Genomic DNA, 16,340 nt, shown 5'->3' on the forward strand with positions numbered 1-16,340 from the left:
AAAATATTAGTTATGCAGAAAAAATTATCACAATTGAGATCTATTTGATTAAAATATTTCAAAACCATCTTGGGTAGTAAGCCTTTTTCAAAATCAGTCAATCTAGAAAAAATTTCCTAATTCTAATGCCAGCCAGTTGAATAAGCAAATCGGACAATTTTCTGCTTAGTTTATTCTGGAACCATATGTTGGTACGTTTTTTTTCATTTCTTATCAATGAAGAAACAAACTCGAATTTAATTCAATGGTAGTCGTTAAGATAGTTGAGCTCTTGGTTACCCTTTAACTGTTCAGAGCAAGAATGCAGAACCATATAAATCTCATCTATCTTGATGTGTCTCTTATCCCCAGTAACAAAAATATGGATTCTGTTCTTAACCTCGATCCAACTGCAACCTGGAGTTATCTTCATCCCTTTTTCCTTCATTTCCTTCCTAATCAATGAAACGCTGTTCCATTTTCCTGCCGCGGAATGAGCATTTGATAGCAGTACATAAGACGAAACATCTTCAGGATCCAGTGCCAGAATTTTCCGAGCTGCAAGTTGACCCAATTCCATATTTGAGTGTTTCTGGCATCCGCCTAGTAATGCCTTCCAGAACCCAACCCCTGGGTCGAAGGGCAGCTGCTGAAGAAACATCTCAGCTTCTGAAAAGCGCCCTGAGCGTGAAAGTAGATCGACCATACAAGCATAGTGCTCAGGGCTTACTACATTGGGGGCTTCCATTCTTGCTTGATTGAAACATGTAATACCTTCTTCCACTAGGCCTGCGTGATTACATGCCCAGAGTACGCTCAGAAGAGTGACGCCATTAGGCCTAACTCCTGACATCTGCATCTTATGGTAAGATTCCAAAGCTTCCTTTCCTCTCCCATTCTGTGCGTACCCACAAATCAGAGCATTCCAAGAGACGACGTTTCTTTCAGGAATTCTATCGAATGTCAAGAGACTATCTTCCACGCTCCCACACTTAGCATAAAAGCTTATTAGAGAGTTACTAACGAAGACATCGTCGTGCTTAGTAAGAGTTTTGATAGCACAGGCGTGGAAGCTCTTGCCCATGCCAAGAGCCGCAATGTTAGCTGCTGCACTGAAAAGACAGGGAAAAGTTGATTCGTCCAGCTGCCAACCTTCCCTATGCATCTCAGTGAAAAGATTCACTGCCTCTTCATTATAGCCCATCTGGCTGCACCCTCCGATCATTGCATTCCAAGAGACGATATTTCTCTCCGGCATCTGTCGGAAAAGCTGGAGAGCGGCCTCTAGTCTCTCATTCTTCAGGTACCCACTGATCAGAGTGGTGTAAGAAACGACATTTGGTTTTTGGGTATCTCTGAAGGCGCTCTGAGCTTCCTCAATACTGCTCAACTTAGAATAGATATCAACGAGCGAACTACCCACGAAGACATTGGATTGGAGACCCATTTTTGCAGCGCAACCATGAAGCTGCCTGCCCATGTCGATATTTTTTACGGCAACGGAGGAGTGGATCAACATAGCAAACGCGTATTCATTGGGTCTGATTTCCAAAATAAGCATGCGGGATAATACATCGATCGCATCCCTATAGCGGCCGCGTCGAGCAAAGTGACCAATAACGGTAGTTGCTGAAACCAAGCTCCAGTCACACATTTCGTCGAACACCTGACGAGCATCGGAGAATGCATCCGCTTCACAGTACGACCGAACAAGATCTGATCCAACGGCTGGCATTCCAAGTTTGAGGACATGGGCGTGAGCTTTTTGGGCCTCCACGTAAAACCCGCGTGCCAAAGTGTGGGCCCTGAAGCCCGGTTGGAAGGGATAGACCTTGCCCAGTATGGACTTCATGCTAATGAGATAAAAGTCTTTCTCTCTTTAGTGAAATCATGCTCATAAACATTTGGCGCCAACTGACATGAGATTTTAATTTCGTCTTTGGGGGCATTTCGGTAATTCGCTCTGAAGTTTGACCACGTGCATGTCAGAAAGTGCATGTGAGTCCCACTAGCTCTCGGATCAATATTATTATTCTATAAGATCCTTGTGACAGAGGCAAACTGATCATTAACTATTGTAATTAGTATGATTAATTTAGTTAATCAATTGTACTTAAGAAGATATAATTATGAATCCAGAGTTATCCAGGCGGCTCTTACCTCTAGAGAAACACCGTTTGTGAAGTCAAAAGCTATTAGAGAAATTGGAAATTCTGGTGCAAGGACGGAGATGAACATGGACTGGAGGTTTGAAACCGGGAAGCTCAGTAATGGTGCTGACGGTGGTTACTATAGCCACCTTAAATAATTCCTTAAATTCAAGAGGAATTCCTAGAAGCCATCATGGTTCCACAAGACAGTTACAAAGATCGAGAGGGACAGTTATGTAGAGTGGGGACCTCAGGGTTACCTAATTCGCGGGGAAATTCCGCCATTAAAATACATAGTTGCAGAATTCAGAACCAAAGGAAGTCCAACACGCAATCATCCATTCACCTAAGATTCCGGATGCTTTTACTCAACTATCTTTCTTCCAGAAGAATTTAATAGCATTTCTCAGTCCAACTCAGTAAATCAGTCTACGATCGCTCAAAGACTTGGAAAAAGTAGCAGAACCCCCCTGCAAAGTGCAAACCATTACACGCCTTCAAGGCGTTCGGAGAGACTCCATTACCCGCTTTTTCCTTTTCAGAGAAGTGGGAACTTCTGAGCTCAGACGGAAAACTGAACTCTTGACCCTTTAGACCCCATTTATTCATACTCAATAGTTCTTGACGAATCTTCTAGTCTCAGCTCTTCTCTTCAATCAATGTCACCGCGATATCCTGTAGGTATACTTTCCTTTCTGGTCTGGACTTGCTCATTTGCTCTCATTTTAAATTTTGGGTTGACGGATGTGATCATTGAATGAATAACAAATGGGTTTTTCGCATTCCATTCCCAATTCAACTGGGGTGTTCTTCTGTTATTTCTTCTGGGTTCCTTCTTTTATCTTCGCTGCATTTCTCCCTGTGGACAATTTCTTGATCGACTGTGGTGGAGCCAAACCTTTAAAAGTTGATGATGGTCGGACGTTCGAACCTGATTCAGGGAATGGCAAGACGGGTTTTTCTGTGTCTCCAGCTTCCAGCATTGTTGTTTCTGAAACTGTGACTACTCCATCGAATATCTACCAAACTTGTCGGGTGTTTACAGAAACCTCGACCTACACCTTCCACACCAAGAAGGTCGGCCGTCATTGGTTGCGCCTTTACTTGTTCCCGATCGAGAATCCTCGTTACAATCTTACAGCTGCTGTTTTCACTGTTGAGGCAAATGGGATCACACTGCTTCACGAGTTCTCATTCGCTGAATTAGGGAAACGCCCATCTCATCTTTGCGAGGAATTCGTCGTCCATGTCGATCTTTCCAGATCAAAGGACTTGGTGCTTACCCTCTATCCGTCGAAGGCTTCATTGGCGTTCATCAATGGAATTGAGGTAATGTCAGTGCCTGACGGCCAGTTCCCTTCAACCGCCGCTGCCATTCCGGGTGGCTCTTCTCTTAATATCCCAGCTTATGTGGCTCTGAGAACAGCTTACAGGATCAACATGGGAGGTCCGCTTATAAACCCTAAGAATGACTCGTTGTGGAGGACGTGGGAGCCTGATTACCCATTCCTCCTCAATTCTGCTTCTGGTCGGAACGTTTCAATTAACCCCAGTTTGATCAGATACCCTGCTGGAGTATCAGTCGAAATTGCACCATATGTGATCTATGCTACTGCGCAAGAAATGGCAGATGCTAATGTAAACGATCCGAGATTTAACGTCTCGTGGGCGTTTAAAGTTGATGGAGGCTTCAAGTATCTCATCAGGTTGCATTTCTGTGACATTGTCAGCAAAGCTCTAAACAATCTCATCTTCGACGTCTACATTAACAACCAAACTGCATTGAACTCTTTCGATATATCAAGTAAAACAATGGAGTTATATTCTGCTTACTTTGTTGACTTTGCAGCCGATGTTTTAACGAGCTCCAATCAGATTTTGGTTCAGATTGGTCCTCCTAATCTGAGAAATACCCCATCCAATGCAATTCTCAATGGTCTGGAGATCATAAGATTAAGCAATGCTGAAGGCAGCCTTGATGTGCTTCCTGGTGCAGGTTTTGGTCCCAGGGGTCCCAAGAAAAACATCGTCATAGTTGCCAGTGTGATTTGTCTTGCTGGATTTGCAATTTTGGCCCTGGTAGCTGCAGCTTTCTACTTGCATTTTCATAAATCAAGGAAGCCCCAGAAGCAGCCCTCCTCTGCCTGGTTACCACTTCCTACTCATGTGGGACATTCAGAATCCAAGATATCAAATGTTAGTTATGCTTCAACAGCAGCTTCCCTTGGTTTAGGTCGCGTTCTAGCATTCTCAGAGATACGTGAAGCAACAAAGAACTTTGATGAGAATTTGGTCATTGGTCTTGGAGGCTTCGGCAAGGTTTATAGAGGTGTATTGGACAATGGGGAGGTTGTTGCTGTAAAACGTGGCAACCCAAGATCCCAGCAAGGATTGACAGAGTTTAGGACGGAAATTGAAATGCTTTCCAAGCTTCGGCACAGACACCTTGTTTCCCTTATAGGGTACTGTGAAGAACTCAATGAGATGATCTTGGTCTATGAGTTTATGGCAGGAGGGCCCCTTAGGACACATTTGTATGGATCCAACCTCCCACCACTTACTTGGAAACAGAGGCTTGAGATTTGCATTGGAGCTGCAAAAGGTTTGCACTATCTTCACACTGGTGCGGCTGAGAGTGTAATCCATCGTGATGTCAAGACAACCAATATCCTGCTTGATGAAAATCTCATAGCCAAAGTAGCAGATTTTGGATTGTCTAAGTTAGGCCCTACACTGGATCAGACTCATGTAAGCACTGCTGTGAAAGGGAGCTTTGGGTATCTTGATCCAGAATACTTCCGTAGGCAGCAATTAACAGAGAAATCTGATGTTTACTCCTTTGGAGTAGTACTAATGGAGGTGTTATGTGCTCGTCCTGCTATTAACCCATCTCTCCCCAGGGAACAGGTCAACATAGCTGAATGGGCTATGCACTGGCAGAAGAAGGGCCAGCTTGATCAGATTATCGATCCCCATCTTGTGGGGAATGTGAAACTTGAATCATTACGTAAGTTTGGGGAGACAGCAGAGAAGTGTCTGTCTGAATATGGCATTGAGAGACCAACAATGGGAGATGTTCTGTGGAACTTAGAGTATGCTCTTCAGCTGCAAGAGGCTGCCTTGCAAACTGTAGCTGATGAAAACAGCACAAATTACATCCCAGAAATACCAGAATGGATTCCACATATTGTGGCTGCTGATTGTGAATCTGCTGATATTGTTAGTGATCAAGGTTCTGATGCAACAACCACAAGTGCAGTGTTTTCACAGTTGATGAATCCAAGCGGCAGATAGTAAGGGTGGGTTTAGAAAGGATGAGACTTTCCTTGTGTAATTTTGTCTGCTCAGTAGTTTTTGCAGAGAATTTGAAAATTCTCTTCCGTGTATTCCAATCCAGTACTGATTCTAGTATTAGGAAATACCAATAAGATTTCATCCTTTGTCTTTGGTGAAGTGTTCTTCAGTCTGTCACTTCCGTCTGTTACAAAGCAGGTTACTAACAGATTTACCCTCCACAGAATGAGGCGGCACTATAATAGAGTGTCTACAAAGGCATATGACACTCACTGGCCTTAGTGAAGTGCTTTGGTGAATGGTTCTTCAATCACTGGCCTTGGTCGATTCACATGCAACAAAGGCATATGCACCGGAAAACCCTGGATTTGAATACCAATGAGGATGCATTTACTGCCAGATTTTGTTACTGATCCCACAGATATGATACAATTAGAATTCATTTTCTGTCAAGGCACCAACGTACGCCAGTTTCTGATAGATTTTGAAGGCAAAAAACAAGTACAACATTAAAGGTTTACTAGTTCTCTCTAGATATTTTTTTGCTGAAATTGTAATAATTAACCAGTAAGTACAGTTTGGCAAAGTCAGTGGAGTTTATTGAAAAAAGTAGAACTATTCCATTTACACCGTCCACATTTGTATTTATACACGAAAGAAATGTAAAGGTACTGCTTGGCTATGTTAGCCGACTAGAGAGCTTACTATCCTAATGGAGTCTTAACCGTTTCCCAGTCCTGTTATATCTGTGGGAAAAATCCTGATTCACTGGAGTAGACAATAGCTCTGCATTGTCCAAACATGAAACTGGACTGTTTGACAAATTCAACAAGGATGTAGAATACATCTGAGATGGCATATCAAGGTATGATGAACCAAACGAACTTTGAAACATGTAATTCGGACTGGGAACAGGTTTCTGCTTAACATTTTCAGGATTGGAACCTTTGATTGAAACAGCTGGAATTTGGAGTTGTTGCAAAGGTGGGGGGTTTCGCCATCGAGGAAGAGGTCCTGCGACAAGTAGTGTCTGAAGAAGTGGTCCTGCATCCATCACAGCTTGGAGAAGTTTCCCTTGTTGAGGAAGAGTTTTTCCCTTGGTGAGATTATCAATTACTGATGAAGCATGATCAGTCTTTGGTAGACCTGGGGAAATAATACCAGCTGAAGGAGATATATTCCCCAAAGGAAAGATGTCCATGGAGATTGGAACATTAATGTCTCGAATTACTGGCTGGTGTGGCACTCCAAGGTTACATGAGTCACCAACATTCAAGTTTGACATTTCAGGAGAAGACACTGTATCGATGAATGAATCTACAGGGGAAGAACCATGTGAGTGATGATTGTATGCATCAGATAGACTATCTGATTCAGTTTTGGTTGAAATCAATCCTTTGGGCTTCAATGCTGAGCTCTCAGATTGAAGATTAGAAAAAACAGACAAGAGTTCTGTTTGACTCTTTGGAATAACTTTATCAAGAACTCTGCGCAGCTGATCTCGCGCTTCATCTCTTTCATGGTAAGCAGCATTAAGGAGTTGTAGAAGTCGCTTTATATACTCTTCATTCTTTTTCAATTCCACCTTTGCATCCATTCTTGCAGATTCTAGTTCATAGGTAGTGCAGAGAAGCTTGTGCTTCAGCTCATCAACACTCTGTCAGCACAAGAAATACATTAATAAGACAAATTGAATATCCAAATAATGGTGAACAGAACTCACAAAGATATAGTTATCTGATTTCCAAAAACACATACTACATTGAAGTAGATACGAAATTGTCTGTACAAAGCAAGGAAATGATTGAAGAAAAATATAACGAAAGTAATAAAATTGATATCATAAGGCTGCATAGATCAGCAAAAATCAACATTGGCTTCTAATTTTCTCACACCTGAGATCTGACAGAAAAATTGCAATAACATGTCAAATCAGAAAATTGAGAAGTTAAAAAAAAAAAGTCTAATTTAAAGATCCAACTACCATGACTTTTCTAATGTTAGGAGTTTACTGTTCACCTGCTTGGGCTCAAGGATATAAATTGTCAAACCTCTCTTTCCATGTCAAAAGTCTAGGAAAAACGCTTCTTTTGTTTTTTGGTAATGTGGAAAAACACTACTTTAAAAAAGAGGAAATTAAAGCAAATACACCTTTTTTTCAGGGAGTACATGAAAAGATGAAAAGGAAAACAATTGAAATTGCTTTTAAGATCTTATTTGGGTTGTCAGGATTGAAAGCCACTCGCAGTTGAAACAACTTCTTAGAATGGGGTTTTATTTCATTTTCCTCAGACATATCAGCATTCAGAGATTTTAGAGAACTACACAACAGCATAAATTCAAAACAGAGTCCTAAGCCATAAAATCTAGGTCAAGAATTATATAAAATAAGAAGAAATTAGGGAAGAGAGGAATAAATACATTCCATTTCTGCTTTCCTCAGAGGAACACGCATTAAGAGGAAGGAAGAAAAAGAGATTTGAACGCCGGTTTAGAGTTTCAACAGATCAAAACTGAAAAACAGAGTAACATCTATTCTGGCCAAGAGGAAATGAATGCAGAAACATGGGCTCCAGGCAATCAGAAATCAACAAGCAAAATTAGCGATCATGGGTAAAGTTTCCACATGCAAAGAGTTATCAGAGTGGCTTCTCAATTAATAAGCCTAATAAAAGAATATGGATTCCCATTGATGACCACTGAATTCCAACTTCAGCACTAGTCCAGAATTTCATTTGCAGAGCTTATAACAAGCCAAAACTAAGAACAGGGATAATAAAGTAAGAAAAATGAAGAACCCATGAAGCTTATGTTTCTCTAATGGCACGCAAGACTTAAATCACAGGCCTGAAAAGTGCAGGAAAATAGAAACCAACTAGAAGGATACTGAAATTGATAAACAAGAGTGCCAACCTCTTGGTAGCTCCAAACAGAGAAAACCCCTTCCATCTCTTGCTCTCCCGTCTCTCACTCTTTTTCTCACTCACGCAGCAAAAGAAGACCTTGAGGTAGAGTTCTAAATCAATCACAATACAGGAATTATATAAGGGTGGGAATGAAGGTGTGGGGTGTGGACCTCACATATATATTTCCAGAAGCCAATCCACACCAAAGAAATTATGGAATTCGAAACCTTCCGAGTAGAGGAAATGATAAAAAAGGGAATTGCCGGTTAAAAAATAATTGCCCCATTAACAAAATAGAATTTTTATTTTTAAACATAAAATAGAAAAGAAAAGAAAAGGAACCTCCGGTTTTCCAGGGCTTCTGCCCCACGGCTCTGCTTCATGACCAGAGAGAGTCTTGGGTCATCGTCAATCCAGTTAGATTTTCTCTCTATCGTTTCTGTAATTCTCTTCCTTTAATGTCGCTCTTTTGGCAAGAACTGAAAGTAAAATTTCCACAAAAATCCAAGTTTCCACTAATAAAATTTCCTTCTTAAGTCTCCAAGACTCATAAAAATGGAAGGAAGTAAGCACTGTCTTCGCTAAAGAAAACTGTAAAGGAAGGTGACTTTCTTACCAAATGAGAAAACAGAAACTGACCATAATAAGCCATTACATTCCTCCAATATTCCAATTCAATCATCACTGTCACCGACTAACAGAGAAGAAAAAGGTTGACTTTGTGGTTTCACATTTCAAATTAAGGATTTAAGGCCGTTCACACAGTTATATGGTCTTGTTTGAGGTCTGAATCTCTGAGCTTCCTGAAGTACAATTCTGCAAAACCAAAACATTCCTCGTACAATATTGACTCTTTTGAACCTGCTCGGTGCGCACCAGTTTCACTTCCAAGGGGAAAGAGGGGGAAAAAACACCATTTCTATTTACTTGTGGGAAGGTGGAGAAAAACTTATTCCATTAATTAATAATCGGAAAATTCACATGGAGCTACCATTTCTTTAATGGAGGATTCCAGGAGCGGTGAATTAAAGTGTGAACGGCTCGAGAAAACCATTTAAGGTTGACCCTTATCTTAATTCTTGCCTTTCATTTAATTAAATGGGGTTTTCCAAATATTAAATTTTAAGGCGAAATGAAACTGAATAGGAACGAACCCATGAACGTGAACAAGAGAATGCAGATATATATTTTAGAGATTCTAAAGAGGAAAACCTCCCAGTCTCCCACAGTTTTTGTTTGTTAATTCCTGGAAAGCGGTTTCGGCACTCTTTCTACTTTTTAAATTCACTTAGGAAAACACTTAGATACTCCTTTTTCTTCTCAACCGTCTATACTCTTATACTGTTCCTTTTTCAGTAATTAATTTTTCTTCAGATAATATTCTCTGTTTGTTAGGATTGGCTTATTAAAATCCATCGGGTTCTCTTCTCTCTGGGAGAAAAAGACAAGATTATGAAAACCCGTTTGAGTTTCTTTATTTCCTGGTGCATTGCATCTGGGTGTTAGCCGTTTGGAGCCACCTCTTTCACAGAATCTATTGTCTTTCTTTCTGTGTTTGTTAATGATGAACAGTCCTTTTTTATTTTATTTTTTCAAGAACCGTCTTTTTTTAATTAAAGTGATGTTACCCGGCTTATGTTGATTCGGCTTTTAAATTTTAATTTAAACTTCCGAATGGTTTGATTAATTTTTTATTATCATGGGAGGGTGTGAGATGAGAATGATAGGCTAACGCCTAACAGTATTGTTATTAGATTTGATCGTCTCTTTTTTGAGGTTAGCATCTGTGTTTCATGTTTCATACCACTCTTTCTTCATATTCATATACCGAGAGAAGTGAAAGCTTCATGATAGGATTGGCTACATAACCCTCTGACTTTGACTTTGATGCTCACTTTAGGGTACGTTTGGATTCTATTTTACGATAGATGATGCTGGGATATGTTAAATTCAAAAGTATATACCATTTCAGTATAGGACCCACATCTTAGTATTGATAAAATTATTCAAAGGTGAGTTGTTAGGAATCAGAATCACCTCCACGATGTGCGGAAGCACATAAACTGTGAGGTAATCCAACCTCAGATTTCACTGAGTCTCACATGAGCTTCACTTCTATTGTGTGATAAAAAAAATATCAAAGAGCAATATATGCTCTTGCAACAAGATGATTCCTAAGGCTGTTTGATTTGAGTCCTCATTATCGCAAGTATTGGATCTTACTAATGATAAAATTTTACTTTCTTAGCTTGAAGCGTGGTGTCAGCTGAAAAGAACGGATAAAAAGGCTGCTTCGATTCATTTTTGCTTAGCCTCCTTCATCATCTGGTCCATTTAGATCATATGAAATTCCTTAGTGTTTAATGGCCACTCTTTATCTCCAGTTGAGGTTAACCTTTGTGCTCATAATGCGGCTTTGGAATATTCGAAAGTATGGTCAGTGAAACCAAGTAATATCGCTGACAATTTCTTGCCAGTATGGATTAGCTCTTCTTTGGGCTGGATTAAGGTGAATTCGGATGATGCATTTTGTGTTGATCAATCTGTGGGGGTCGTGGCTTCATTGGTCGAGATCATAATGGCTCCATTTATTTTGCTATTTCTAATTTTGAGAGGATGGCCTCCGCTCTAAAAGGGGAACTGGAGGCCTTAAAAGATGGTCTTCTTTTTGCTGTCCAAACCGGTTATAAGTTGATTGTGCTAGAAACGGATTGATTGTTTGGTTGCTATTTCGAAGATGCAAAAGGGTAGTTTCTGATATCCTCTCTGTCTCTTCTGTTACATCCTCTCTATCTCCCATGTTATTGATGAAATTCTATCATTTTGTGCCCCCCCCCCCCTCCCCTCCCCTCCCCTCAATGTTTCCTTCTCCTGAATTTCGTGATCTTTCAACTTGGTTGTTGATGCTTTGGCTCGCAGTGGTTTGTCTGCTGGTTCCAGATGTGTTTGGCCTATGAGCTCTCCTTGGCTCCTGAATTTATTATCCATGGAGCTTGGCTTGTGTAACGCTCTCCTTTTGAATAAAGTGAGATTTACCAAAAACAAACAAAACAAAACAAAAACAAGAGAGCAATTTCTATCCGGTTTTTAAAAACCTTTGGATAAGGAAGAAATTGGAACTTTTTCCCAGCAGACATGGAACCAGGCGAACCGAGGATTGTCGGAGAACCGGTTCGAAAAAGTAGACAATGTATTTCACACTTTTACACTTTTCTTCCATCGGCTACCAACGGCTTTACCGGTCGACTTTATGATAAAAGATTATTTATTATATTTGGAGCCGATATTATCATTTTAAAAATATAAATTAATAACTGAATAAAAGTGACCGTGTCACTCACCCACTAGCCCCTACTACAAGTTACAACTGTCCAATCAGAATTCAGATTTCTTCCTTGGTCCAGAAGTTTCCGATAGAGCCCATGAGCCCATGGGGGCCCATCAGCCCATGCGGTTGTCCTCTTGTTCACTATCGTCGCGGGAATTAGCACATGGAGGTTAGGTATGTATACCCGTCGTCATGTGAGAGAGAAAGACCGACAAAAACATCCAAAATTTCAGATACCGGCCTTTGAACATTTATTTCTACCGGACACGTGCCTCGTGGAGATGAAAGTATCATCAACCCTCACTATACGACACCACGTGGCATAATCCCCGCACGTCGAGGCACATGCACATGCATTTTGGACTTTTCGGAATTCGAAAAACAAAAGTTATAAAAAGACAAAAAAGAACGAAGAAAAAAAAAATAAAAAGAGAAAATACTTCATGGTCAAATTAATTTAATTGAAACTAGTGGTGGTCCCCACCACTCCTCCATGTACATGAATTCCATACTCGTCTATTTACTGATTAATCAAGTAATTAAATAGAGTGCAGGAGTGGTGTCTTTTAATTAACATAGGGCGCCGCCTACTCTAAATCTCTAATCCATTAGCTGCTCATATAATGGAAGTGAAGTGCAAGTTGATCCCTGCAATTTTTTTTTGATTCTGCTATTACCCAAAAAAAGCAAAATTGTTCCTGCCATTACCAAAGTTATCAAGTTTATATTATGTTCATGTGTAATAGTATAGACATTTCTGGAATCATTTTGTATCATTATCAATCTCCAGTGATATAAAGTTGATAATTATAAAAATGCATTTGATATGTCCATGGATGTGTTCATGTGATTGATATACTTAAAATCATAAATGAATCTTTGTCCGTTGTGAGAAGGATGATTTGGCTGGATTCTACTTCGTGAATCTTACACTTTTGCTACTCTCTATAGTGCCTCAAGGCATTATCTAATAGTAGTATCTCAAAATAGGTCAAAATATTAGTTGAATTGTAGAGAAGAGAAAAGAAACCCCCATTGATGACACATGCAACTTAGTTTAATGCCCTATTGATGTTTTGATAAGAAATGCTGGACATGAACAATGATCCTATAAAATGGGCACTTTTTTAATAGATTATAATTTAATTAGCAAAATGATTTACCTTTGGATTCTGATCAGATTTGACCTTATTTAATTTTCTGATCTACATTGGGATCACCTATTTAGACTTGGGTTGGGATTGGAACCTAATACCATTTGCCTATGCTGCTGGGTTCTGCTAGGGTTAATTTCTTTTGTTTGTTTTGTTTGTAAGGAATGTTAATATAGTTAAAACACATTTACTTTCTAATCCTTTAATTGTAAGTTGTTTTTGTTTATAAACCATTTCTATAGTCATGTAAGAAAACTAAATTTTCCTTGCACATGATGATGTGACATTAAGAGTGGACTTAAACCTATCTTTAACTCTCATCATATATATTTCAAAAAAAAATCCTCGTCAATGGATAGAAATAGAATGGGGATCATCTCCTTACAGTGGGACCTACGGATGAAATTAAAAAAAAATCTTCTAAAAAATGTTTTTTACGGTGGGCCCCACTGTTTTGTGTGGTCAGGAACCCGTCGGGAGAGCTGATCCCGACTCATAAAAATACATGGGACTCCAATACATATTAGTGATCAAAATGAATGATGTAATGAAATCCAAGATAGGATTGTCAAAAAGATACAAAAGCATTATTAAAGCAAATGTATTACAAAAGAAATATATAGGTCGTTATCCATTCCTAATTTTATACAAGATTTTTGTAGATTACAGATCTTTAAGACTTCAAAGATTTGCCAACCTAGTTTATGTTGTGAAAAGTAATGCCAGGTTGTGAACTAGACGACAGTCCATGTTCATAACTAGAGAGACATACGTTGGTAAGCAAGGACCACCACTTCCACTCCCTTTGTCAAACTACAAAATCCAACACTGAAAGAGACTAGGAAGGAAAGAGAGATTTCCGGTGCACCCCAAGTGGAAGTGTGAAACCAAACACCATGTTGTGTGTTTGATGTCAATCTCATTAACCACCAGGCATACATTTGTGTTCACTTTTAATTTGTAGAAATTCGTAGCAAATTCTCACTTTACAAATCCAATGTCTAATAAGACTTATCTACACATCATTCATTTCATATATACAGGGAAGGGTTTTCGGAGACACACCACCTTTACACATTGGTGAGATGGATCATATACAAAAGCACCTTACCCTTTCAGGATGATGTGGGCAAATAGTCATATCATTCTCTAATGTGTCTGGATATATATGTCACACTACAGTTACATGCAAGGATCACAAACCACAAGTAACTAAGTAGTGTTATCTTTTCCTCTTTTCTATTTAACTGCAATCAAACCCTAAGCCTCTGAGTTTGACAAATTGAGGTTTGTCGAAATTTATTCATTTTATCAGTGCTCAGAGGCAAGCCCTACTTCTATTGTATAATAAAGAAGCGTGAGAAAAATATAGACCTCTAGCTCTCAGGGTAGCCCCTCCCTCCCCCTCCCCAAGTCCAGAGGTGAAAGTCCCACTACTAAGGTTGTCGCAGATTTTAGTGCCACATTGTCCATAAGCCCACTTTAGATGGGCGTCCAACACATTGATGATCCAATAATATACCTACTTGGGTTGGGATGTGGGCAAAGAATGCAAGCCCATTATAACACTAGTATATTGGGCCCCATAGTGTAAATGCCAAACGAAGGAATGAGTGTAGAATTGTAAGGTGGGGCATATTCCAACCACCACACCACATCATCGATCATTTATGTTTTTTTTTTTTTTTTTGGTAATCAAGCCTTCATTAAGAAACAGGGGCAGGATTGGAATCTGAACAAAGACTCAAAATCCAATCAGAGGAACATGACCAATAGCTTGGACCCTGAACCAAGTAGGCCTTCCTAGCTAGATGATCCGCAACACAGTTGGATCTCCTAGAAACATAACTGGACCTAAAGCCCAAGAACTTACTTATGTTGATTACAATAGAAATCATTATTATCAATACAGGATTGGTAGAGTAATAAGATTCATATTTCTCAATAACAAATTTTGGGTTCGACCCTTGCATGTGGCATGTTAATTATATTTACGTTTCCAATAAATAGGATAGAGTCACAGTTCAGTTTTAGAAATTTTGAAATTGTTCTTAGACTTTCATTGTAAATACTTTTAAGAAGGCTTCCAAAGTCTGTATATTATTATTATTATTATTATTTTAATAATAATCAAGAATGGTTCTTGTGTGCCTTGGCCAATATCATATCATTTTCAATTTTATTTTGTTTTATATTATACCTTAATTATTTTAAATTGTTAATCATTGCTTAAGCATTCCTGGCGTGGCCGGTGATCAGTGGTGGCAAGGCTCATCAGTTTAAAACGAAAGATTAGTTAAATGACAACAATTAAGGCGGCAAAATATGATATTTATGTATTTAATGATTCAGTTATCCATCCTCAGCCAACCAATACGTGCTTTTTTAATTTCTACAATATTATCCTTTGAGCATATTGGTTGCTTTTTCGTTTGTTGGTGATTTTATTTACTACAAATAGATCAAGATAAGGTTGCCAAATTTTTATAAGACATAACACATTTAAGACAACCCAATAGAACTGTTCCACCTACGCTTAAATCGTCATTATTTTAGTTTAATAAAGAAAAGCCCACATTAGTGCTTGGTGGTGAGGATGCTACACGTGTAAAATTAGTATGTGATAAAATAAAATAGATCCAATTCAAATAAAGTCGGTCCATTTTTATTTTTTTTTCCTTTTCCCCAGAATTGGACCAAATTTGATTGTGTTATAGTAATTTCTTAATTTTGGTTCAAATTAAAGAATCATAAAGTTGAATAGTTTTTTCACCAAAAAAATGAAAAAGAATAGGTTTAGTTTGAGTATGATAGTTTTGTTTGAATAAAAAGGGAAATTTTAAGTTACTCTTTGAAATTACTGTCACTCTCTGAATTATTTAATTTATCAATCAGATCCCTTATAGGGTTAAAATATAAGAATAAACACACCGTCATTAAAAAACTATAGTTAAGTGATAACATAAACCGGTTAAAATTTTCAAAAGGACAGAATTATATTTATTTTTAGAATATAGGGGCTTTGTACCATCTCTTTGGATGAGCTCTCCCAACCAATGTGTGATGAATCATAATTACATGTAAATCTGAAGAGACGAACCAATTACACTTGTTGGCGCCCTTTTTGTCGGCAAGTTAAATCCAAAGCATGTCAACCTAAGAAGCCTGGGAAGCCCACAAGACGGCCCGCCCGTTTCCGGCCCACAATTAGTCACCCATGTATCAGTCATAAGACCGGACATGAGACGTTCAACAATTTACACTCGACGTGGGAATTGAAAGATCGTGGACCCCCGTGTCACTTGGTTGACGATCTCACGCTACACGTGTCAAGAAGCTAACGAATGGGAGGCCCCGTCCATTAGTTCTCCAGTGATTCTCAGACAAAGATAAGTGGGCCCCCGTAAATTAAGAAAAGTCATCCTGAAATTTCTGCTGCTGAACCGGTTGGACCGATTCTTTGTCCGTCTTCTTTGGCTTGTATATATATAAACTATGTCCAGTGAGCGAGCCTCAGCCAAGCAAGCAG

At 39.1% G+C, this 16,340-nt stretch overlaps 2 protein-coding genes and 1 pseudogene across 2 annotated transcripts; 1 reads left to right on the top strand and 2 right to left on the bottom strand.

The window, feature by feature from the left end:
• Window positions 1-102: 102 nt before the first annotated feature.
• Window positions 103-1,846, bottom strand: LOC149027169 (pentatricopeptide repeat-containing protein At5g42450, mitochondrial-like). Its single transcript, XM_089160028.1, has one exon. The coding sequence runs from the start codon at window positions 1,829-1,831 to the stop codon at window positions 242-244; it is 1,590 nt and encodes a 529-aa protein (XP_089016154.1). The 5' UTR covers window positions 1,832-1,846; the 3' UTR covers window positions 103-241.
• A 381-nt stretch (window positions 1,847-2,227) lies between these two features.
• LOC149027170 (receptor-like protein kinase THESEUS 1 pseudogene) lies at window positions 2,228-5,671 on the top strand (annotated as a pseudogene).
• A 317-nt stretch (window positions 5,672-5,988) lies between these two features.
• On the bottom strand, window positions 5,989-9,215 carry LOC149027171 (uncharacterized). The gene is made up of 4 exons (XM_089160046.1): window positions 8,946-9,215; window positions 8,672-8,808; window positions 8,337-8,439; window positions 5,989-7,080 (listed from the first exon to the last, which is right to left on the bottom strand). The coding sequence occupies exons 3-4, from the start codon at window positions 8,370-8,372 to the stop codon at window positions 6,133-6,135; spliced, it is 984 nt and encodes a 327-aa protein (XP_089016172.1). The 5' UTR covers window positions 8,373-8,439; window positions 8,672-8,808; window positions 8,946-9,215; the 3' UTR covers window positions 5,989-6,132.
• Between the last annotated feature and the right edge of the window lie 7,125 nt (window positions 9,216-16,340).

This window comes from Hakea prostrata, chromosome 1, assembly GCF_041222555.1.
Source record: "Hakea prostrata isolate BN-2017 chromosome 1, UWA_Hpros_2, whole genome shotgun sequence".
NCBI classification, from domain to species: Eukaryota; Viridiplantae; Streptophyta; class Magnoliopsida; order Proteales; family Proteaceae; genus Hakea; species Hakea prostrata.